At 35.9% G+C, this 27,053-nt stretch overlaps 1 protein-coding gene across 1 annotated transcript in view; it reads left to right on the top strand.

Moving 5' to 3' along the window:
• LOC107753351 (myelin transcription factor 1-like protein) overlaps positions 1 to 26,851 on the top strand; it is a 103,865-nt gene extending 77,014 nt beyond the window's left edge. Inside the window, exons 12-22 of the mRNA XM_016569489.1 lie at positions 6,672 to 6,793; positions 8,609 to 8,671; positions 9,001 to 9,069; positions 9,968 to 10,030; positions 12,356 to 12,439; positions 13,095 to 13,316; positions 14,303 to 14,394; positions 14,682 to 14,785; positions 22,951 to 22,998; positions 24,985 to 25,038; positions 26,688 to 26,851. Coding sequence (XP_016424975.1) covers positions 6,672 to 6,793; positions 8,609 to 8,671; positions 9,001 to 9,069; positions 9,968 to 10,030; positions 12,356 to 12,439; positions 13,095 to 13,316; positions 14,303 to 14,394; positions 14,682 to 14,785; positions 22,951 to 22,998; positions 24,985 to 25,038; positions 26,688 to 26,828 — 1,062 coding nt within the window. The 3' untranslated portion in view covers positions 26,829 to 26,851. The remainder of the gene's footprint in view (positions 1 to 6,671; positions 6,794 to 8,608; positions 8,672 to 9,000; positions 9,070 to 9,967; positions 10,031 to 12,355; positions 12,440 to 13,094; positions 13,317 to 14,302; positions 14,395 to 14,681; positions 14,786 to 22,950; positions 22,999 to 24,984; positions 25,039 to 26,687) is intronic.
• Positions 26,852 to 27,053: the final 202 nt, after the last annotated feature.

Below are 27,053 nucleotides of genomic sequence, written 5' to 3'. Positions count from 1 at the left end.
AAAAAACAAACAAAATAGAAAAGAAAGAGAAAGCAATTGTTCTTGACACAGCGGGCAAACACCGCTCACACTCACCACACGCTCCTCACACTCACTCAACAGACGCTCACGCATGCAAGAGAGAGAGAGAGAGAGAGAGAACGAGCACATTTAAATTTTTTAATGATCATATAGACCACTGAGTCATATAGACCATTATGTCAGTAGTAAGTGAATATATATGACGCTGAAAAGAGCTTGTTGGATAACCTGAGATGTTAAAGGTATCACACAGAGCTGCAGAGGACATTGACACACACAGATTTTGTCATGTCACTACACTGCCATCTAGTGTATGGCAGCACTCTGATTTCCGTCTCCACCTAGTTCTGCACTTTCCCTTTTTATCTTCATACCAGCAAAGCCTGGCTGTAAATCCTGCTGTTCTAAAGGCATTTGCTGAAATCTAAAAGTCTCACTGATGCTGCACAACTAACCGATTTATTCTCGCATCCTCTGTCGTGTTAATTGTAGAAGGACTGATTGATGTGCACTTCTCAACATCCAACAGATGCTTTTCCATTTGCATACAAATTGGATATGGGGAACAATTGTGTGTTTATAAAGTGAAAGACTTCTATCTACTTCTATGCATCTGTCTATCTATCTATCTATCTATCTATCTATCTATGCATAAGTATTGGGACACCAGACTATTAAACCAACAGGACTTTCATGACATTGGATTCTAAATATATAAACATTAATATTAAGTCGATTCCCCCTTTACAGCTATAACAACTTCCATTCTTCTGGGAAGGCTTTCCTCAAGATTTTGAGGGGGAATTTTTGCCCATTCTACCAGTAGAGCATTTGTGAGGCAGGCACTGATGTTGGACGAAAAGGTCTGGCAATCTCTGTTCCAGTTAATCTCAAAGGTGTTTGATGAGGTTGAGCCAAACTCATCCAACCATGTCTTTATGGATCTTGCTTTATGCACTGGAGGACAGTCATACTGGAATAGAAAAGGGCCTTCCCCAAACACAAAATGTTGGAAGCATAGTATTGTCCAAACTGTCTTGGTATGCTGAAGCATTAAGATTTCCCTTCACTGGAATAATGTGGCTAGCCTGATACCATTTTCCCTCCTCCACCAAACTTTACATTTTGGCATAATGCAGTCAGTCAGGTAACATTCTCTTAGCATCTGCCAGACTCAGACTCTCTCAGGCAGACTGCCAAACAGAGAAGCGTGATTCGTCACGCCACAGAACAGGTTTACACTGCTCCAGAGTCCAGTGTCAGTGTGCTTGACTGCACTCCATCCGATGCTTGCCATTGTACTTGGTGATGTGAGGCTTGCATGCAGCCACTCGGCATTTGAAACCTATTCCATGAAGCTCCTGCCACACAGATATCGTGCTGATATCAATGCCATTGGACATTTGGAACTTGTCAGCTATGGAATTGGCAGAGTGCTGACAACTTTTACACACAATGCACTGGTGCTTGATTTTATACACCTGTGGCAATGGGTCTGACTGAAACTACTGAATTCAGTTATTAGGAGGTTTATCCCATACTTCTGTCCATATAGTGTATATATGTATAAATTAGTAATATGAGCAGGGGTGCGATATGTAGCGTAGACAATCACAGCTGTGCTGATGCAGAGTCATATCGCACAAATATGAGTGTGATATTGCATTTATACAGCAGCTTGGCAGCACAAGTGTGTAAATAAATAAGAAACAATAATGGCTTGTCTTAAAAGACCCATTTGTTGGTTGCACCTTATTAGGTGTTGTTGAAAGTAAAAATAATCTCCTTGTTTAAAACCTTATTTCGCTCCCTTTCAATAAAAAAGTCTTTGCTACTGACTCATGAAGAGTCTCGTCACCATCTAATCGTGTAACAATGTAACCAAAATCACCATCACTAACACTAAGACTGTTTCGCAATACCAAATACTATTATTTAATACCACTATTATTTATATCAAATATTATTCATTGAACAATAATATTTAATAAACAGAAAGGCCGTTATAAACGTTGTTATGCAATTCAGTCAAGAGTACAAAGGCAACACTCTGATGCAGCATTAAAGTTATATATGAAGTTATGAAAATTTGCCCTCAGCCAAAACGATTTGCTCTGGAACAATAATAGATAGATTAATGAGACCAAAGACTGCCACGAGATTTACCCAAAACAAATTATATAACATATAATTATATGTTTAACCACTATAGAGACATCAGAGCCAGCTGCAAAGTCCAGAAGATCTGGCCGAGGTGAGGCTGCTCTCGGCGGGTTCATGAGCACTGAACGACCACTGATGCCCTGGAGCTCACATCTCCAAAAGCACCAAAGCAAATTTTTTAAAGGGCACTTATTATGCCCCTTTTTACAAGATGTAATATTGGTCTTGGGTGTCCCCAGAATGTGTCTGTGAAGTTTCAGTTCAAAATATCCCACAGATAATTTATTATAACAAATGGAAAATTGAATTTTTTGGGCGTGTCTAAAAAAAGAGCTGTTTTGGTGTGTATCACTTAAAATGAAAATGAGCTGCATATTCCCTTTAGAAGAGGGCATAGCATACACAGCTCTGCATTGCATACCTACTGCAATAAACTGCCAGTAGATGCAACATGACTGAGAGCAAGAGAACCGGTGTTCAGCCGTACATATGGGAAGTCAAACACTCTGAAAGTGGGACGAAGCTGTGCAATGTTACAATGAGCTCACGAACATACTTAAAATACTTCAATAACATATGCACACAAAGAAGGTTAAAACGTTATAAGCACTAGAACGATATTACATTCACAAAGCAGTCTGGAGTGAAATAATTTGTTAGGCAGATTTTGAGGCGCATTACCTTCAAAAATAGAAGTAATCCACTAAGTAGTTCTACAGTTTAAAGTTTGAATGTTTTGAAGGCAATATAAGATAGATAGATAGATAGGAGACAAACCGACAGATTAAAATGAACTTACACAGCTATACATTTTTGAGTTTGGAAATGTTTTGGCTGCTTAACCGTGTAAGTTTAAATGTCTTTGTATTTTTTTTTCTTAATGCACTACAGTATGCTGATATCTAGTCAATGAAAATGAGCTGCATATTCCCTTTAGAAGAGGGCATAGCATACACAGCTCTGCATTGCATACCTACTGCAATAAACTGCCAGTAGATGCAACATGACTGAGAGCAAGAGAACCGGTGTTCAGCCGTACATATGGGAAGTCAAACACTCTGAAAGTGGGACGAAGCTGTGCAATGTTACAATGAGCTCACGAACATACTTAAAATACTTCAATAACATATGCACACAAAGAAGGTTAAAACGTTATAAGCACTAGAACGATATTACATTCACAAAGCAGTCTGGAGTGAAATAATTTGTTAGGCAGATTTTGAGGCGCATTACCTTCAAAAATAGAAGTAATCCACTGTGTCCTCAGCAGCTCAGATGTTGGGAGAAAATGAAGACTCTTATGTTCAGTCTTACAAACCAAACACAGAACACCGGGATTGCTTACAGACAATTGTTGACGTTACAGCAGCTTGGGTGCAGAGAAATTCGAGGACAGCATACAACCAACACAACTCGCTGAGGGCGGAAACTATGGCAATGCAGGACTGCCGGTCAACGGCCATGTGATGTCATATTGCTTTGAGAATCAAAATGGCATGCCTACTGAGACTGCTTTGGTTTAATGGGGATTAAAAAATAAGGAGTGGGTGGATTTGTATCATTGTAGGGTGGCTGTGTTCACACACTGCCAACACACATTTATGTCCAAACACCATGCAAAAGGGTTTTTTGCATAATAGGTGCCCTTTAAATAGACGTTATTTTTATTAACAAACCGCAGTCTAAAGTACATTCTTGCCTAAAAAAACTCTTAAAACTACATTTGGGAACCGACAGATTAAAATGAACTTACACAGCTATACATTTTTGAGTTTGGAAATGTTTTGGCTGCTTAACCGTGTAAGTTTAAATGTCTTTGTATTTTTTTTTCTTAATGCACTACAGTATGCTGATATCTAGTCTGTTGCTAGCATGTTTCTAGCAATATTAGCATGTTACTATCATGTTGCTAGCATGACTAGCAAGTTACTAGCATGGATAACAAGTTACTATCATGATTCTAGCATTATTAGCATGCTACTAGCATGATTCTAGCATGATTAACAAGTTACTAGCATGTTACTAGCATGGTTAACAAGTTGATAGCATGATTCTAGCATTATTAGCATGTTACTAGCGTTTTGCAAGCATGTTTCTAACATGATTAGCATGTTTATAGCATGATTAACATATTACAAGCATGGTTAGCATGTTGCTAGCATGATTCTAGCATGATTAACGTGTTATTAACATGATGTTAGCATGATTAGCAAGTTACTAGCATGATTCTAGCACGATTGGCATGTTACTATCATGTTGTTAACATGTTTCTAGCATGATTAGCATGTTACTAGCATGATTAACATGTTACTAACATGTTGTTAACATGTTTCTATCATGTTTAAGATGTTGTTAGCATGATTAGCAAGTTATTAGCATGTTCTTAACATGATTAGCAAGTTGATAGCATGTTGCTAGCATGTTACTAGCACATTTCTAGCATGATTAGCATTTTACTAGCATGTTGTTAGCACGATTAGCAAGTTTACTAGCATGTTGTTAACATGATTAGCAAGTTACTAGCATGTTGCTAGCATGATTTTAGCATGATTAGTATGTTACTAGCATGATTCTAACTGGATCTAACAGGCATGTTGTTGGTTTAGATGCAGTGATAAGTTTATTTAGCTCTTCCTGTCCTATAGTTGTAAAGCACTGCAGTTTATCTTTGGGTGCGATGAATGAAGCTGAAGTATTATACGCTGTAGAATCTACATTTGTTATTGTATTTCTGATGTTATCTATTTTATCAGTGAAGAAATTCATAAAGACATTACTATTAAACTGTGAGGGAATATTTAGATCGGGTGGCGTCTGGTTATTTGTTAATCTAGCCACTGTGCTAAATAAAAACCTTGGATTGTTTTGGTTATTTTCTATAAGTTTGTGGATATGCTCGGCCCTGGCAGCTTTTAGAGCCTGTCTATAGCTGGACATACCGTTTTTCCACGCAATTCTAAAAACTTCCAAGTTAGTTTTACTCCATTTGCGCTCAAAGACTACAAGTTTTTTTCTTGAGAGAATGGGTATTACTGTTGTACCATGGCGCAGTACGTTTTTCTCTAACATTTTTCAATTTGATGGGGGCAACAGCTTCTAATGTATTAGAGAAGATAGTGCCCATGTTGCTAGTCATTTCGTCTAGTTCATGTGTACTTATGGGTACACAGAGCAGTTGAGATAAATCAGGCAGGTTATTTGTGAATCTGTCTTTGGTGGCTGGAACAATAGTTCTGCCCAGACGATAACGCGGAGCGATATAGTTAATATCAGTAATACGCAGCATGCACGATACAAGGAAATGGTCAGTAACATCATCACTTTGAGGTACGATATCTGTATCAGTAAGATCGATTCTATGCGATATAATTAAATCTAGCGTATGATTAAAACGACGAGTGACATTTTGCTTGACTCCAAAAGAGTTTATTAGGTCAGTAAACGCAAGTCCTAATGCATCATTTGTATTATCAACGTGAATGTTAAAATCTCCGACAATTAGCGCTTTATCAACAGTAACCAATAGGTCTGAGAGGAAATCTGCAAATTCTTTCAGGAAATCTGTATACGGCCCTATTTCTGCAGTGAGCACATTTTCTTTATGGATGAAATACCAGGATGACCTACATCATAATGAGTACCTTACAACAAAGAAAACTGTGTGAAATACTGAATCCCACAGTGCAAAGCACTCAGTTTCACCTTCTTTTTTCAATGTGACAAATGAACTGGATGAGAAACATCAGCTGGGGTTCATTCTTTGTCAAGACATCCACAATTTAAGACATGGCAGACAACTTTCTCATGGAAAACCAGTTTCTGTTACTGATAACTGGATGGTGATTCTTCAAATAAATAAGCAGTATGATGAGGTCACATGACAACAATGTATCATAATAATAATACATTATTGTAAACAATATTGTAAATTTTTATCATAGCATCTGTTGCATTTCACATAAACATACATACATTTATTCAGCAAGGGTGCATTAAATTAATCAAAAATGACGGAAAAGACATGTATAATGTTACAAAAGATTTCTGTTTGAAATAAATGCTGTTCTTTTCTATTAATCAAAAAATCCTGAAAAAAAATTGAAGCAGCATAAGTGTTTTCAACAATGATAATAATCAGAAATGTTTCTCGAGCAGCAAATCAGCATATTAGAATGATTTCTGAAGATCATGTGACACTGAAGACTGGAGTAATGATGCTGAAAATACAGCTGCGCATCAAGGGAATAAAACACATTTTAAAATGCATTAAAATAAAAAACAGTTGTTTTATATTGTAATAATATTTCACCATCATTTGGAGATCATTGGAAATCCTCAGGGTTTGAAACATGTATCAAAACAATTTGAATTGACACTAAAAATGATATGAAGTGGTTCAAAATTATTTTCTAATGCAAGAGATTTTAGTGAAAAAAACTAAATACTAACAGGTCTCTTTCTCTTTCTTTCTGGCTTTGTTGTTACAGTCTGATGATCTGGATCCCTTCCAGGACATTTTAGAGGACAGCGCGTACACTACTGATGTCGGCATTCCCAATCCCAAACCAAAATTTCCTCCTTGCAAAGAAAGCAAAAAGGACCTGATAACGTAAGCACCACGGGGGAATGATGTGATCACCCTCCGCAACTCTTCCTGTTCCTCTTCTCCTCTTTATCTTCTCTTGCTCTCAGCTTTAGAGCTCAGCACTACTGCATGCCACATGATCGAACATAAACGTAGAGTCGAGTACACTTATTTTTTGAATGCTTTATCGATTTAAAAAAGAATTTCATTCGAGCCGTCCATTGCTCATCTTCTCTCTAGGATGTGATGTGATTTAGGACTCGCACACTCTTGCAGACAGTGAAGCTAAACTGGAAACAATGAACTAGAAACAAAAATGATAAAAACAACATCATAGATATTTGGGCAACACTTTGCGTTAACAACCAATCAGAGTTCAGGTTCAACTAGGCACCAATGCATAGGCTGTTACTGGACCAAAAAGGTAATTGAATTAGGGCTGTCAATTTAACAGATTAATTTAATGATTTAAAGATAAACAAATTAAAAAGGAGTGCATTTAATAATGCATCAAATCAAGTTAAATTATTTTTTTTTGTTGTAAGCAAGAGTAAACACTTCTCAAAAAGCATCAATGAAGATATGATTCAGTTGTCTTTAAAAAAATTAATAAAAAATGGCCATTTGTCAAAGCCTGATTTGATTTTCCCAACTTAAATTACCAGTCATTTAGGCAACAATGTAGAGAAATATAGGCTATATGGCTTTAATTTCTGCAAGTAGCTTTTAGAATTACTAAAATGCGACAGCTTCCTTATTGTGGTTGAATGTTACTTATATCGCAGTAAAGATTTTTCCCATTATTGGAGCACGCTTGTAGTATAGCACATTCATGTTTTGGTGAATCTGCAGGAATTGTGATTAATTTGATTAATTAATCAACATATCATATAGTTAATCTGATAGAAAATGTAAACCAACTGGCAGCCCTAATAACAACATTTCAGGTCTATTAAAGGGGTCATATGATGCGATTTCAATTGGTCCTTTCTATTTGGAGAGTTGCAAGCTCTTGGTGCATAAAGAAGATCTGTAAAGTTGCAAAGACTAAAGTCTCAAATCCAAAGAGATATTCTTTATAAAAGTTAAGAGCCAGCCACGCCCTCCTAAAACGGCTCGTTCTAACACGCCCCCACATCTTCCCACAACTTCACGCAAAGAAAGAAGGCGTAACTTTTATTCTCGCTGTAGTATTGTTGTTTCCGCCGCCATGTCGTGAAGGCGCTGTGTGTTTCGTTGTGAAAGCGAAACTACTTTGTTTGGCCTTCCAAAAGAGGACGATATCCGCTTCGTCATGCCTGGAGCTGATCCGTGCTGGTCGCTGAGGAAATACTTCAACTTCGCGCTGTCGATTGCCGGATCGGCTTTCACCGTGGACGAATCAGCAGAGTCCAGCCCGGGGTCGTCACATGTGGTTGCCGTAGGCCAATCACAATGCACTGGATAGCTGGCCAATCAGAGCACACCTCGCTTTTTCAGACCGATGAGCTTTGTAAAAATTTACGCGTTTCAGAAAGGCGGGGCATAGAGGAGAAACAATAATGTACAGTACATGGAAAATAATGTGTTTTTTGAACCTTAAACCGCATAAACACATTTCAGTACACCAAATACACAAAATAATGTTATTTTTGGCAGCATCATATGACCCCTTTAAGGTTTCTACATGTACCCCAGTAATGCACACAGAGGTGTTGTAATGCTCATGTGGGGACTCGATTGAAGTGTTGCCACTTTTTACCAGGATTTTTCTTTTACATTTGGTAATATAATATTTTGTTTCCTTTTATTATGTTTTGGATTTTGGCCTTTCATTCTGTCTATTTTTTCTGGAGACAGATGTCCAACACCAGGGTGTGATGGGAGTGGTCACGTAACCGGTAATTATGCCTCGCATAGAAGGTGTGACTCCATTTTCTAATGGTGGATTCAGTCCAATGAATTTATTGTTTTCAGCTTACTTCAACTATGCTGTCGGAAAAATTTTTAGAGACTGCCTCTCCATGTTAACCCTTTGAATATTTCACCAGGGATAAGTGCTAATTTCAAGCAAAAATGTTTTGCTATTCAGAGGGTTAAAATATAGAGCAAACCTCACACTTACACCATGGCTTTATTGCATTTGCAGTGTTTTCTGAGTGGATTATGTCTGTATGTGTTTGTTGTTTAGTATTAGTAGCAAGTCCGACCACCGTTTTGTTTCACTGACATCTGCGTATGAAATCTTTTAGTCTTTCAGGCTGTCCTTTAGCAGATAAAAGCATTCGGAGTATGATGGCCACCAACTCACAAGAACTCAAGTAAGGATCAAACTGTTGTTTTCAAAAAAATAATGTTATCCCACTTCAGACCTAAAGCAACAGGTCCATAGCTACCATAGATAATAAGATACAACAACAGGGAAATGAACCAAAAATTCAGATTAGTGATCAACAAATATGAGTTTATCAATAGTTTATTCTTTAAATATTACTTTAATCATTATGTGATACTAAGCGCCAATAGTTATGCATCATGTCTACCGTGCTTGATATTTTTCTCAACAGAGACAGTGAGTCACAGTAAGTTTGAAATTTGACTTTTTTTTTTCCTTTTAAAAAAACATGTTGTTCCAGCCCTGTTAAATGGATAATAATTGCCTTAGTTGACACATATCATCGCGTCACACCATAATTTTTACAGGGAATACATTTTGTATTATGAAAAAAAAGAATGTGCCACACAAAAATAATAATAATAGCAATAACAATTTAACAAAACTGATAACTGTTGTTTTTATCCCCACAACAGAGTTGAACTATTGAGCTTCCCTTGTAAAAAGAAAGTACACTTAAACATAAACATCCTTAAACACAAAACAGGGCAAATGAGACAGAAGTAATATAACAAATAATAATAGTAGTCAAATAATACAATTAGTTTAAAGAAGCTTACAGCAGTTTTGTATGGGATTATTGAACACTTTTTATTGTATTGTGAATGTAATGAATGCACTGCCTCAGGCTATGGAGTTTCTTTCCTACATTTCAAAGAGCTTTACCTTTATTTAACAAATCATGAAGACTTTTATTTGGAAGGTGTGTGGAAAGGCTGTTGTGTGAGGTAATATTGATTTTTCTGAAGATGCTACATAAGTGTGTTTGTATCAGGGCTGCTCTTTTGCATGCTGGGCAGTAACAGTGTGTATTTCTGTCCCAGGTGCCCGACCCCGGGCTGTGACGGCTCGGGACATATCACTGGCAACTATGCTTCACACAGAAGGTAATGTGCACACAGACCTTTGTTTAAAAAAAAGTGTTTGCAGATAATATAATATTAATGAAATAAAAAAGCCAATTACTGTAAGTGTACTAATGAGAGTTCACTTTCATGACTATGCAAATAAATGTAAAGGTTCACTTTGCAAAAATTTCAAATTTACATTTACATTTACATTTAGTCATTTAGCAGACGCTTTTATCCAAAGCGAATTACAAATGAGGACAATAAAAGCAGTCAAAACTAACAAAAGAGCAACAATATATAAGTGCAAATGACAAGTCTCGGTTAGCCTAACGCAGTACACGTAGCAAGGTGTGTGTGTGTATATATATATATATATATATATATATTATACACACACACAAATATACACACACACACAAACAATGAAAAACAAGTAGATAGAATAGAAAAAATAGACAGCTAGTGTTTGTTTTTTGTTGTTTTATTTAAATAAAGAATTAAAAAAAAAAAAAAAAGATAAATATAGATAAAGTAGAATTAAAATAGAATAGAAGGTGTTCGAAAACGAGTGTATGTTTGCTGGTAAGATGTGTTTGACAGTTTGTGGTGTGGCAAATTGTGCACTGAGGTTTGTAATTTTATTAATGAAGAATGTGGCAAAGTCGTCAGCTGTTAGAGTTGATGAAGGAGAGGGAGGAAAATGTTTTAAAGAGCATGCGAGAGTTAGGCAATTTCACAATTTTGTTGTGATAGTATGTCCTTTCAGCAGTGGAGGCATTAGCAGAGAAGGAAGAGAGGAGTGATCGATATACATTAAGGTCAGTAGGATTTTGTAATTTGCACCATACTCTTTCTGCAGCTCTGAGCTTAGAACGATACTCACAGAGAACATCAGATAGCCAAGGGGCAGAAGAGGTGGTACGAGCTGGCCTGGAAGACAAGGGGCAGACAGTGTCTAAACAAGACGTAAGAGTGTAAATTAAAAATTTTATTAAATTAAATTAAAAGTTTTACTTCAGAATACATGTAAAAGCAAATAAGTACACTTATTTTGATGTGTTGGCTAACTGTTACGGGCCGACAGAGACAAGAGACGTGCGGATCCATGTGCAAAGCTTTTATTAAAAGACGTGGTTATAAACAGGCAAGGGTCAGACAATGGAGGACAGGTATATTGGGGCAAGACAAAAGGAGTAGTTCGGTAGACAGGCATGGTCGATCTCCGGCGAACAATATCCAAACAGGGTAATCCAAAGGGGCAATCCGAAACACAGGCGAGGGGTAAACAGTATCCGAACAGGGCGAGACGAGAGGGGTAATCCAAAACAGGCAAACAATCCAGGGCATGCAGAGAACAGACAGAACAAGATAACCAGACAAGGATCAAGACACAGGAAAGACCGGCAAATACAAGACTCGACTATGAACTAGGACTATGACAGGGAAACTAGGACGGCTTCGTAAAGTAGCTAACATGCGATATGCTCTTACAATACTCGGTGATGAGGAAGAGGAAGTCCATGGTTTATGTAGGGTGTTTGATTGGTTGCAGCTGTGTGTTTAATCAGTGCAGTGGTGATGGGAAATGTAGCCCAGAGTGACATGCAACAATCTGTGTAATGTGAAAGTCAATATAATGGGAGGGCGACCTCTGGTGGCAAGCGGACGGAAATCCATGGACAGGATTCGTGACACTAACATATTAAAGCACATGTAAAATATTTGATTATAATTTAAACTGTAGTTTTATTTGATATTGCATTTAAAGTTAATATATTTTAAATGTACTAAATCACAACTTTGGCAATACAAATGTGTAATTGCAAATAGATTTAAATACGAGTTTCAATAGAACTTACATTAAAGTATATTTTAGTTTACCATAAATGTTTGTCAGTACATTCAGCAGTTTGCTTTAACCATAAGACAATAATTATAAAATTACATATAAAAATGTGCTTAAGTGGGTCAAAAACACTCAAAAGTTCAGCTAAATGCATTTATTATAAGTTAAAACCATAATACATTTTTATTAAATTGTAAACAACATGAAGTTAAGTGTCTGAAAACCTTGCATTTAGTTCTCACTTTTGAAGTACCTTATTTCCATAATAAGTACACTCTAAAAAAATGCTGGGTTAAATATAACCCAGTGCTGTGTTAAAAAGGGACAAACCCAGCTATTGGGTTGTTTTGACCCAACCGCTGGTTCAATACAACCCAACCGCTGGGTCAAAACAACCCAATAGCTGGGTTTGTCCCTTTTTAACCCAGCATTTTTTAGAGTGTACTCTTTTTTTTAAGTAGGCTAAAATGTACTTCATTTTCATAATGGCTGAGGTAACGACAGTTTTTCCTCAGTTTGTCAGGATGTCCACGGGCTCGGAAGACTGGAATAAAGATAACACACAGTAAAGAGGACAAGGAAGACCAGGAGCCGATCAGGTACCGACTCACTGCCTTTAAAAAGCAATAACTTCTTCTACATTCACCTCTGCTATGAAGTGACATCAAAACCATAATTATTTCCATTCCTGGATGTCAATATTTAATGTAGTGCTTACCAACTCCATTTAATAGACTACATTCACAGCAAATGTTCAACAGAAACAAATATTTAAAATTAATATCAAAAAATTTAATTTTAAAAATCAATTTAAAGATCAAGTTAAAGATAAGAGTAGGTAAAGTAGGCAATAATAGTAGGTAACACTTCACAGTAAAGTTCCATTAGTTAATGCATTATCTAACCATTAACTAACATTGAGCAATATTTTTTTTCTATAGTATTTATACATCTTTGTTAATGTTAGTTACTAAAAATACAAGTATTAACATAAAACTATAACTTGGGTTACAATTAGGTTAACCTCAGGAAGTACTTAGGTAGTCAAATGCACTATTCAGGTGTAAAATGCTCTTTTAGGACACAAAAGTGACACGTTCCCTTTGCTAGACAATATAAGAAGGCAAAAAGTTATATTGAAATATATTGAGGGTACCATAAACCAGCTTCTGCTAGGTGGCGCTAAGCAGTGATATTTTAGTTTTGTATTTTGTATGAAAGTGATCCCAGTACAGATTATGTTTATGTTTTCAGGTGTCCAGTCCCTGGTTGTGACGGTCAGGGTCACATAACGGGCAAATATGCGTCACACCGCAGCGCGTCAGGCTGCCCTCTAGCGGCCAAACGACAGAAGGACAGCTATATCAATGGATCCCAGTTCACATGGAAGGCTGGGAAGACGGATGGCATGTCGTGTCCCACTCCAGGCTGTGACGGCTCTGGACATGTCAGCGGCAGTTTCCTGACCCACAGAAGGTTAAACAAAAACAAATCATTAATTTTGAATGTAGTTAAGTCAAATAGAAAAAACAAATCCCAGTTAAATATATCTGAAAAGGTAGGCTTATTCATTCATTTCTTTCATGTCACAAAAAGCAGTAGACTTTATGATTAGCCCATGGGAATCTACTTTTCAAACAAGAACAAGACCAACAGAAAATCATGAACTGATGGTAGCAATGCTTTCAGGGGTGTGTTGAGAATGGAATACTAGTGTACTGCATACTGTGTTGCTGTGCATACTATTTTTATTTAGCATACTACATAGTATACAACATATAATGTGTACTATACTATTTTTGTTTGAGTATTCCATGCATACAGAAAATGCATACTGTGCAAGTGAACAGTATGCATACTGCAGATAGACCTAAGAGAAGTATGATAGTATGCTATTCTAAACAGCACTAGCCAATATTTAGGTGAGAGTGCCCTCTGGTGCTGTGTCAGTGCTGTAGCAGGTGCATTAACATATTGTATAGTGATTAAAACAGTTATCAACTTCTGCAAAGAATATTTTTCAAAGTTTTGATGTCGGTAAGAGTTTTTAATGTTTTTGAAAGACATCTCTTGTCCTCATCAAGGCTGCATTTATTAGATGATCTGTTCCGCCAAGACCAAATACATTAACGTTGTCATATCCATCACCATGCTAAAATGTTCCGAGAGTTGTCATGATTGAAATACAGAAAACAGTAATATTGTGAAATATTATTACAATTTAAAATAACTGTTTTTGCTTCTTAATATATTTGTAATGAATTTTTGTTAAGGATTATTTAATGAATGGAAAGTTCAAAAGAACAGCATTTATTTGAAATGGAAATATTTTGTAACATTATAAAAGTATACTTTTACTGTCAAAATTAAATGTGTTCTTGCTGAATAAAAATATTGTATACTATCTTTTTAGATATCAAAAGTGTTAATAATCCATATTTCATGCTCTCTTATTTTTGCAGTCTCTCTGGTTGCCCACGTGCCACGGCAGCAATGAAGAAAGCCAGACTATCAGGAGTGGAGATGCTCACAATAAAACAGCAAACAAGCAATGGTAAAAGAAAAAAAAAGTTTAAAGTCTCACATTACAATGTAGAGCTCAGTCACCAGTCACCAAGATTTTTCACTTTAATTAAGAAATGCAGCTGATGACAGACTCTGCATGGCTGTAATGATACCAGTTATACATATCATGGTTTTTAATGCTTGGAAATAATTCAAACCAACTGAGAGTTTATGCGAGCACAATTAGTTAGCATGCAGTAAAACAAAACAGTGTTTTTATGTGCAGGTATGTATTCTTTTTCTGCTATAAATTGGGTTTGTCTGTTCTCACTCCAGGTTTAGACTGTGACGCAGATGTTAAACAGCTGGATGAAGACATTAAAGATTTAAATGAATCAAATTCACAGGTGGAAGCGGATATGATCAAACTTAGAACACAGGTAAGGGTATTTATAGAATGAGTTTTGTACTCCATATATGAGTATTAACTTAGTACGTTACCAGTCAATGTTTGGAATAATTACGGTTGTCTTTTTTTTTTCTCTTTGGAAAAGTCTCTTATGCTCACCTAGGCTGCATATATATATATATATATATATATGTAAAAAGTAAAAACAGTAATATTGTAAATTTTAATACAATTTTAAATAACTGTCTTCTATTTGAAAATGTTTTAAAATGTAATTTATTGCTATGATTTTTCAGCATCATTACTCCAGTCTTCAGTGTCACATGATCCTTCAGAAATCATTCTAATATGCTGAGTTGCTGTGTTTCTGATTATTATCAATGTTGAAAACAATTCAGCTGTTTCATACTAGGGTTACATTAGTGTTCATACACCATTATTTAGAAGTTTGGTGTAAGTAAGTTCTTATTAATCAAATAATACTGAAAAAACTTTGCTTGGTTTCCAATAAAATAGAATAGAATAGAATAGAATAGAATAGAATAGAACACCAATAATATTTGAGCAGCATATCAGCATATTAGAATGATTTCTGAAGATCATGTGACACTGAAGACTGGAGTAATGATGCTGAAAATTCAGCTGCGCATCACAGCAATAAATTACATTTTACAATATATACAAATAGAAATCAGTTATTTTGTAATAATATTTCACTATATTGCTATTTTTACTGTGTGATTTGAGCATACAAATGCAGCCTTAGTGAGCAGAAGAGGCGTCTTTCAAAAGAAAAATAATTTTTCCAAACTTTTGACCAGTAAAGTATAAACATTTCTTATTTACTCAAGTGCATGGACCATGATTTGGAAATTTTTTTGCTTGAATCATACTCAGATGTCCATATTTACATTGTCATCTAGTTATATATCTGGTGTTCTAATTTAAACACTTGTATCCATTGCTGTTTGACATACAGTAGAATCAGGGCTGGATTTATGCATAGGCATTCTAGGCACGTGCCTATGCTTGCTCGTCCAGGGGGGGCCCCAAACACAATGAAGAGATATATAATATGTTTGTTATACTATGGGATATCTACAACAGTAAAAGAAGCAAAACCCCAGAAGACATTGAGCAAATAAATATAACAAACAATAGGGTAAAAATAACAAACTATTTCCAAGTCTTCAACCTTTTTTTATGTATGGAAATCACGCTTTCTTTCTCCCGTTCTCTCAGTCGCACACACAGTACAGACACACACTCGCGCACACACGCGGAGACGCAAACAGAAACTTCTTGTCAGAGCTGCGGCTGCCCCGCGAATTTATCAATAAAATAGTTTTGCAGCTGAAAAGCTACATGACATTTCTCAGTAGCGAGGTTCTTGAAGCAGTTCAACTTAAAGATTCGCTATTAGTAGACGCTGCGGCTGAACACTGCTGAGAGACGCACAGACGCAAGTATTCACACGCACTTAATCTCTCTCTCTCTCTTTCGCTCTCTCTCTGATAACTGTGTTAGACTGCATTAATAACTGCGTTAGCCTGCATATCGATGGCTCAAGCCTCTGTTATTAGCTCTAAAATGACGTTTTGGAATTTGCAACGGAACGTTTGAGATGAGGTGCGTAAAAAATTAGTTCAACCCACACGAGATTTCAGGACGGAAACATGTCAAATGTCTTGAAACAAATCATCTGAACAATTGATGTGCAGTTGTGACTCCAGGCCGTTAAAATTATTAGAGAAATAATGCACTCCCGAAGTGGTTATGTGGCCACGTTGCCGCGCCTATTAATGGGAAGGGGGGCCCACATTTTTTTTTTCCTATGTCACTAAAAGAGGTAAATCCGTCCCTGAGTAGAATATGTCTGGTCTGAAATCATGGCGCTCAGGTGAAGTTAGTGAATGCATGAGAATTCCTACAGAAATCATGGAGGGTCAAAAGATTGATTCATTGATTTTGAATGATTTATTTATTTTGATTTATTATTGATTTATTTATCTTAAAAGATTGATTAATATATCTGTAGGGTGATACTATTCAACTGTTCAAGGTCTATGACTGTATCTATGACGACATGTATAATGAGCATTCAATGGTACAGTAATGCTGCTGTAAAATGCACTTCCTGTTCAAAATGCTCGTCTTGCCAGGGTATTAATTAGAGATGAGCATTGTTAAAAATGTCATCAATTTTTACTGTTATGCTGATTAAATAATCAAATGAATCACAAACAATCACATATCATAATTTGCTGAGAAAAGCTCCCAAATGAAAATAATTTAAGAACATTATTGTAGCAGACAAGTAAATTATCTGAATGCACAACGAATGAAAAAGTGTCTGAGATGTCAGTATCATTACATCATCAACTCTCTAAAGTAGAACTGTCAAATTTAACTTGTATCCAAAATTGTACTATTGTAACAACTTTATTTAAAAAGAAAATAGTTGATACATATTGTGATTAGGGCTGGGTTTCGATTTTTTTGCTATTTTTAACGTGATTCAAGTAACTTTTTCTTTATTAACCCTTTAGTTAAAGAAAATTCTATTCCAAGTGCACAACATGAAGTTGTCAACAAATTACTTTTTAAATATCTTTACAGAAAAGAGGCATGATCTACAACTACATCTTGTACAATTATATTATATGTTCAGAAATAATTCAAGGAAAATGCTTTACAAAGTTATCAAAAGTCAAGGTAATTCAAATTCAAAACGACTGAAGGTATAACACAAGTAGACTATTATTAACTATAGGCCTAAATGTTCTGTAAAAACAATAAACAGCAGCTTTCAGCCTGTCACCCTGATGCAAACATGAAATATCAGACATACACTTGTAGTATGTAGTATGTAGTATGTAGTACGGTACCGTAGTTCTTTACCGATTTACATACAGTAGTTCTTTACAGGTTTTTTATTCGATTGTGCTGCTTTTCCATTGTTTTTTTTTTCTGTGTAAACATGGACGCGTTTGTTGCGCTCGTGTTTCTTGCATGAAACGGCATTCTAAAAATGTGGCGCTCAAGTTAAAAGAAGTTCAACTACCATAGTCTTGCATTTTTTCCTATTCCACTGCCCACGTCACATCTTTGTCAACACAAAAGCGCATTCTGTGTAAGTGGCGCCTGGTGATTTTTATTTTTTTATTTTTTAATGGCACTTAGCGATATACTTATGGTCCTTCACAGAGCGCGTCACACATGAGCGGTTAATCACCGACATGCGGTTAGATCATTCTTTTCTCTTTACTGTTATCATTGGCATATTGTCAAAGTGTCTTATTGTAACATTTAGTAATATTTATTTTCAAAATTGTGACACATCGATTTGTAAAAAAAAAAAAAAATAAATACAATTGTGGCAAAACATTAAATTCGAATTAGTAGATACAATCGCCCAGCCCTAATTGTGATATACTCATTATTGTTTAAAAGTTTGGGTCAGTAAGATTTTTTTTTTTTTTTAAGGAAATTAATACTTTTATTTATCAAGGATGCGTTAAGTTGATCAAAAGTGACAATGAGGGCCAGATTTACTAAACAGGGCAAATTGGCGCAAGAGAGCAATTCCAAAACAGCGCCGATGGGCGTGCAAATTTCAGCAGGTGATTTACTGACAACACGCCAATTAAGCAACATCTCATTTACATATATCCTGACAGTACTAGGCTATTTTAACGCCAAAAGATGGTTTGCGCTGGAGCAAGCTGTTAGTAAATCTGGCCCTTATAATGTTACAAAAGATTTCTATTTGAAATAAATGCTGTTGTTTTGAGCTTTCTATTCATCAAATAATTCTGATAATTGAAACTGTATCAGTTTCTACAAAATTATGAAGCAGCACAACAGTATTCAGCATTGATAATAATCAGAAATGTTTCTTGAGCAGCAAATCAGCATATCAGAATGATTTCTGAAGATCATGTGACACTGAAGACTGGAGTAATGATGCTGAAAATTCCATCACAGGAATAAATATATCCACAAAGAAAACAGTTATTTTAAATTGTTATAATATTTCATAAAATTACTGTTTTACTGTATTTTTTCATTCAAATAAATGCAGCATTAGTGAACATAGGAGTCTTCTTTTAAAAACATTAGGTCTTGCAGTATAAATGCAGCATTTGTGTGAAAGTGAACTGAGTGAGACATTTCTTTCCATTAATCATTTAATAAATCATTTAATTTCAAGCATTTCAACACCACAATTAGGGGTGCTCCGATCAGGATTTTTGAGGCCGTTCACCGATCACAGAAAGCAGTATCTGCCGATACGAACACCGATACCGATCTTTTTAAAGCCTTCTTTTTATCATACAGAATTATTATAGTAAGACTCCAATCAGCAATTTTAGACATTTATTCAGGGCCAGAATTTCATTTTTGAAAATGAGTTCCCCTCTTAGGTGACTCTTCTGAGAGGGGAATTTTTAATTTGAGGGGTGGAGGGGGGCATTTTTTTAGACATTTTTCAAAAATATATATTTATCTCACCTAAATGTTTGATCATGCAGTGCATTTTTGTTTTTACAATCGTGCAATTGTTGCACAATAGCTTACACACAGCACAAGCCTGATTTCGTGAGCTGTAAAGCTGTAATTTGCTGTAAAGTTGCTTTGCAACGATTTGTATCGTGAAAAGCGCTATACAAATAAACTTGAATTGAATTGAATATGTGAGGCGGCCTTTTACACCAGGTTCACACATAGGCCTACTCCGTTTGCAGTGTGTGGTACAGAAGCGGTGCAGAAGCAACTGCAACTCTGCAACTGATCCGTGGCTGTTTACTACAAACACAACATTTATCCATTAGTTTGATTTCAAATCCAAACATTGTTACTTAAAATGCTTTTTCAGCATTTGGATTATTTTTTTACACAGTACAGTAATTCAATCTTTCATAGACGTGTTTAAGCGCAATAAATATAAGAAACACATTATTCAATGCTTTTTACTTTTGCATTTACTTCTAGATTGATATATTAAGTTGCTCAAGATGAATTTTTAAAATACGTCACAACGTATGTCACAACGTTCGGAACGCGACACTGTTTGAAAGGGGTCCCTTTTCACTGTTGCACTGTGGTGAGGGAACAGCTGTATGTGTTACTAAGCATGAAAGTTCCGAAACTGCAGCTGTAGAACTAATAGAACGTGATGACACGGAAGAACTCATCCACAATATCCACATTGACCGCCACAAATATCCACCGCCCCCTGCCATCAGCTCCCGCGTCTCACACACACGAGCGCGACTTTAGCACTGGATTTAGCAACTTTCAGACCCTTTTAGCGTTTTTTTTCCATAGAATATTCATACTGACAAACCTAGCAACTTTTTTTGGATAAACCTTAGCTATGGTTCAGTTGGAAGATTTCACCAGTGCTGTCCCGCGAACACGAGGTCTGACTTTCCCGGAGAAGTGTCACCTCTCTCGGCGTCTGTTCTGTGCAGTGAGCGGCAGAGAAGCAGCTCATTCAGTTGGCCGCACCACAGCCGACTCATCAATAAATGAGTACAAACCAGCGTTTCCAAGCACCTGTCGCTTACTGATTGTTTGGAATTATAAATATGAGCATAGTTCGTCTATTAATATAATGCAATTTTTTTTTTTGTTACTCAGACGCAGGCAGTACGCTGCATGAGACAAAAAAGTAATATAGCCAAAACAACCACATAGCCGCTCTTTAGTGTAGATGCATGTTGATTTGATCAGACGATGCCGTGATTATAAATGAGAGTGACTCCTGGTTAACATGTATTAAAAGGGGTCGTGTTTAGTCACTATATAGTGTGGTATTTTTTGACAATATTCACTCATCATGACAGTAAAATAGGGCATTCTAAGTCAATATACTGCAGTATTTCCTCTCAATCAGTAGAAAATATGGTTAACACCCGGTCATGCATGAAAAAAAAATACCGTCATGTACCGTGAAACCGGTATAATTTTGAAAAATACCGTGATATAAATTTTTGGTCATACCGCCCAGCACTAGTCTCCAATACTAAAAAAATGCTATTTTCTTGAAACTACATTAAAATCCCTTGTCAGACCAACAAAATTACCCCAAATGTTGCCCCAACTACTCAAACACAGTTGACTGACCAAAGAATGTCATATTGTTGAAATTTTAAGGCTTTGTGAGTTCCCAGCATGCATTGCAGCATGAATAAATTATGCAGTTACTGTTATAGGATTACTGTTTTGCTGTTTGCGGACTTCATTTAAAAAATGTTGTTGTTGTTGTTTTATCATTATTGCTAGTTATTTGTTGTACTGTGATGTAAAGAGCTCATCTTTTTAACATTTGTTGGTTGTCACCATTCTTGAGGTTAGTGTTTTGAGGCCTAGAGTATGTTCAAACACTCACTTCCATTTCCTGGATGTCTTATTAGTCTTGTAAGTTGTTTTACAAGCACAGACAATGTTGTCTACTTATTAGACTAAGTTGCCCATTAACATTTGTCATTCGTAAGCAAACATAAACTCGATAATGTGATGACTTTTTACACATTTTTTTTCTCATCCAGGCAACAGAAAAAAAAGAAATTACGTCAACGACAGTAATTGTTTTTTCAGCTGCTGTGACAATAATTTTTCTGTTAGCAAAATAAGACAATCAGCATTGCATGAACAAACTAATTTACATGGACTAAACAAAGTATCTTTACTGAGCAGAACTAAAAAACTATTGTTGAGAGAACTCAAAATTCTTACTGCATCAAGTTGCCTTATTATTTTAAGATTCCTCAACTATTTATGTTTTTACAGTGTACTTTTCTTACATTATCACAAACATTCTAAATTAAAACTTACAATTAACATAAACAGTCAGCTCTACTGCCTTTTCTTTTGCATTTAAATCTTTATTACAAGCAATCCTGCAGTTCATAAAGAACTTTGTTTTCCTACCTCCACGTGTGCCATCTATTATTGCCTTCTTTATCTAAAAGTGCTCTTTTCCTTTACACCTAGCCAAAAAGCCATAGCCTATGTTGACTGTGAAACACAGTAGACTTTAATTATATGCATTTATGGTGTGTAATTACTAAATTTTCGTGTCAATCCATGTTCATATTTACGCAAACAATACTCTGTTACTTTAATTCAGCACTTGCAGCTTTGTTTTCCTCCCTCCACGTGTGCCATCTATTATTGCCTTCTTTATCTAAAAGTGCTCTTTTCCTTTACACCTAGCCAAAAAGCCATAGCCTATGTTGACTGTGAAACACAGTAGACTTTAATTATATGCATTTATGGTGTGTAATTACTAAATTTTCGTGTCAATCCATGTTCATATTTACGCAAACAATACTCTGTTACTTTAATTCAGCACTTGCAGCGCAGCAAACATAGACTCGGTGCGGAAACGATCTCTGCTCTGCTGCAGACGCATCGCTCCTGAACGCCCTGCTGGACCGCAACCGTGTGCAGTGTGAACACTTTAATCCGTTAACATGAGCGCAGAAAAAATACTCTGGAACTGGAATTATGTGTGTGCGCTGCGAGTGTGCATGAGCGCTCAGTCTTCAGGAGAGCGCGCGAGCGCTGAATGGTTAAACACTGGCAAGAATTAAAAAGAAATGCAATTTATAAACTTTAGTGACGATGCGACACTGCCTCGACTGTGCAAGTGACAATTCCTGTGTTAACTGTGCAGCGTGCAGCTCGCTTACAGCGTGATTTGATTTGAAGCCCTTTGCGCATTTTGAGAGAAAGAGAACGCGCGCGCGGTGATTCACTCACGCGGTTTGTGAAATTATGTCTCACAGAAAGTTTTCAAATTAGCTACTTTATAAGTTATTTAATGAAGAAATATGAACTGTACCTCACCCTCAGCATTACAATTATTTCACCCGTGCCGGACAGAGATGGTGCCAACCTGTCACGTCAGGCGCGTCATCAGCTTGAGATCGGTTTTTTTGAGATCGGCCTTTTTAGAGACCGCCGATCAATCATCCCAAAGTGATTATCGGCCGATAGCGATCGGTAGTCGATCAATCGGAGCACCCCTACCCACAATATACTTATACACTATACACAATATACTTATACAATATACACAATATATAGTCTTACTTAAAACAAACAAGATAATAATTTATTGTGCTATGCTATGAAGACGTTATCACAATAGATTTAACACATCTGCCGATTCATGTCCCACAGATTACCACAATGGAGTCTAATCTGAAGTCCTTAGAGGAAGAAAACAAGGTGATTGAACAACAAAATGAATCTCTCCTGCATGAGCTGGCCAGCCTCAACCATTCACTGATAAACAGTTTAGCTAATATCCAGCTACCTCATATGGTAAGGGCCACCATCCCCAACCGATAGAGGACAAGTCGTGGACAAAGAAGCATATTACTTTATTCTGTTCATTTAGAAAAAGAAAAAGAACTTTATTCGGCTTGAGGCCGCTGTTCTTGGTACATTCAGCAAATTTAGCATAATAGTCTATGCTTCAAACTAGTCCATAGGTGGAAAATTGTAGGAGTCAATTGGTGTAATCTGAATTTGTGCATTTATTGGATGGTTGTTAAATATGACCAGCTCTGCTTAAACAAACTGCATAAACCAGCCTAAGATGCTTTGCTGGTCTTAGCAGATCTCCCGGTCAGGCTGGTTTTAAGCTGGTTTACTCAGCAACGAGTTAGCTTGAAAACATGTTCTTCAAATCAGTCCCGCAGATTTAGAAGCATATACATTCTAATCAAAACTTTCATTCATCTCATCTCAACTTGGTAAATAAATACAGAAATAAAAAAATGTTATGCAATAAAAATTTCAGTCATAATCTTATTTGAATCTCCATAGCTTGCTCACCGATTGTCATATTTTGTCAAACTCAGTGGCAAACCACTGAACTGATATAGTCAGTTCTGCTGAGTTTGTGGTAATATTTGAGTTGCTGTGGCTCATATTATTTTATGTCTATTGCATTAATCACACAGCGTTGATTGTTGTTTATAGGGTTTTAAGCTGCATGGCTCACTCATTTTGTGTTCAGTTTCTTCGACAATGCTGATTGGTTGTTTCTTAAAAGATTTAGATCAAGCTTATTCTCAGGAAACAGTGCCATTTGTGACTTTTTTCTCTCTTTTTTCGATTTCCACTTAATTTGGAAAGTTTACTGCTGAACTTAAAGAAGTCACATGTTCCCACCTAAATCCCTTGTGAAAAAAGAAGTGTACTTAATTATATTGAATGTGCACTTGTAGTGTACTTCAGATCTTAAAATTCAATTTAAAAAAAACTGTACTTGCAAGTAATATAATATTAATGAAATAAAAGGCCACTTAAGTGCACTTAAAGAAATACAAGGTGACACTTTATTTTAATGTGTCCTTGTTACACGTTACATGTATTTACTATTATAATAACACTTAATTATGCATAATTGCATGCAAGTAACCCTAAGCCAAACCCTATCCATATAGTAAGTACATGTAGTTAATTAATATTACTCAGTACTTAAATGTATAATTACACTGTAACAAGGACACCTTAAAATAAAGTCTTCATGGCTTAACAATGTCAAATTGAAGGTTATGTATTTTAAAGTATATTTTAAATAATTATATTTTATTCATCTTTTGCCATGATTTAAAGTATGTTTGACTAACATACTAAAGCACAAGTACTTGATTATAATTTAAACTAGTTTGTTAATAAATATTACATTTCAAGTTAATATAATTGAAGTGTACTAAATTGCACAAGACAATAGAAATGATTATGAAATGACATAAAAGATGAACTTCATAGTTGAGTGGGTCAAAAAACATATTTAAGATAACTGCATTTAATTTACATTGAAACTATACATTTTCATTTAATTGTAAATAATATTTTCAACCTGGTTAAAATAGGTTGTAAATGTATATGCTTATAACTTGAATAGTTAACCATTTGTGTATGATTCAAGGGTGAATTCACTGAACTTGTGCCACTTTTATCAAATAAGAATAATCAGTGGCTTATCCTTTTTACATACAAAATGTCAATGCAAAACTGTCTGCTTGCTGCTTTAACTTGCAGATGTCATCATATAGCATCACATTATTCATTGCAACATCTAAAACAAAACAAAAAGCTGTTCCAGATGTGTCTTAGGTGTTTAGACAGAAGTGGCCAGGTCCTGTATGTATTGAGCATGTTATTTGCTTTAAGCTAATACACTTTTGTTTTTACCTCTAGAAATCACTTCACAAAGAGTCTCCGGCTAGACATAACAGCTGTTTACATCAGAGAGTAAGACCACAGTTTAACTCCTACCCTTTCCATATGACTATTTGTATGCTGTGAATACTATATTGTTTATGTCAGTCAATTTTCAAGTGGCTGAGCGCAGTTGGTGTTAGTCATGCTGAAATTCATTAATGATTTGTGACCCTGGAGCACTAAAGCAGTCTTAAGTCGCTGGGGGATATTTGTAGCAATAGCCAAAAATACATTGTATGGGTCAAAATTGTCGATTTTTCTTTTATGCCAAAAATCATTAGGATATTAAGTAAAGATCATGTTCCATGAAGATATTTTGTAAATTTCCTACTGTAAATATATCAAAACTTAATTTTTGATTACTAATATGCATTGCTAAGGACTTCATTTGGACAACTTTAAAGATGATTTTCTCAATATTTCGATTTTTTTTGCACCCTCAGATTCCAGATTTTCAAATAGTTATATCTCAGCCAAATATTGTCCTATCATAACAAACCATACATCAATGGAAAGCTTATTAAAGCTTTCAGATGATGTATAAATCTCAATTTGGAAAAATAGACACTTAAGACTGGTTTTGTGGTCCAGGGTCACATTTGTTCTTTCATTCATGTCCACCTGAATAGATTTTGCTGTTCATGCTTACTGACTTTTCACTGAATCAGTTTTTAATAACCATTCAGTCAGCGTTAGTCCTTCACATATTTTTCCCATTAGTGAATGCTACCAAATCCAGCAATTTCCATTTAGACTGAATTGAATAAATGATGTTTACCTGTGTTGATGTTTACATTGTGTTTCTTTTAATGAAAGTTTTATCGTGGCTGCAACAAGTTGTTTGAAGCTCCAGAATTCATATCAGGGTTTGCGAAATTTGTCATTTAAGAACTGGCTTCCTTTCAGTTCACAACTGTCAGTTTGAATCGAATTAAATCCACACAGCGGATTTTGAATTGCAATGAAAATGTTACATTTGAAATTAAAGTCACACAAAAGTTTTATGACAAAAACATTTGCATCATACACTCTAAAAAATGCTGGGTTAAATACAACCCAGTGCTGGGTAAAATAGGGACAAACCCAGCAGTTGGGCTGTTTTGACCCAGCGGTTGGGTTAAATGTTTAACCCAACCTTCTGGGTAGTAACCCAACCGCTGGGTCAAAACAGCCCAATTGCTGGGTTTGTCCCTATTTTACCCAGCACTGGGTTGTATTTAACCCAGCATTTTTTAGAGTGTAGTTTTGACAAATTGATATAAACCTGATATTCAATATGTGCCATTTTCTTTTAATTCTTTTAATATTGATTGTAATATTTACAGCAAGAATTTTCCATAATGCTGCTTTAAAACTGTGTGAATTATGAAAACTAACTTGATTGTTATCGTTGAATGTTTCTGCAAATAGCCCATATGTTTTTGGCCATTTATCCTGACAGTAAACTGCATTTACTGTTACATTCATTTCTTTGAATTTCAATCCATTTGAATTCTTACTACAATTTTGCATCCTGTGAATTGTATACAGGAATAACAATAAATTGAAGAACTTATGACGTAATTAGAATTAGAATGTATGACTTAATTCTCAAAGTTGTATTACCCAGACTCTTGTTTTGTCATCATCTTCCACATACTGTATTTTATGTGACAGGATCTTTCCTCTGTGTTTGACAGGAGCCGATGAGCGAACAGAACTTTGACGCATACGTGACCACGCTAACGGACATGTACACGAATCAAGATCACTATCAGAGTCCAGAGAACAAGGCCCTGCTAGAAAATATAAAACAAGCGGTACAAGGCATTCAAGTCTAGCATCTCAGAACGTTCCTAAAACAAAGGAACTAACCCTACCAGTCTACTAATACTCTACTAACACTCTAATGAGAGTTAGTAGACATGTAGGTGCAACGCTACTTATAGTCAACAGAATGTGTTAAAGGGACCATCAAAATAAAGTGAAACCCAAAGGAATACTGAGGAAAGAAGACACTTCCAGAAAAAAACATTATAATACTCATATGGGATGCCTCATGCTTT

The sequence above is a fragment of the Sinocyclocheilus rhinocerous genome, unplaced genomic scaffold, assembly GCF_001515625.1.
Source record: "Sinocyclocheilus rhinocerous isolate Xijiao unplaced genomic scaffold, SAMN03320098_v1.1 scaffold1042, whole genome shotgun sequence".
Classification (NCBI taxonomy): Eukaryota; Metazoa; Chordata; class Actinopteri; order Cypriniformes; family Cyprinidae; genus Sinocyclocheilus; species Sinocyclocheilus rhinocerous.
The sequence above is the reverse complement of the archived record's forward strand: the minus strand, read 5'-3'. Positions and strand labels throughout refer to the sequence as shown.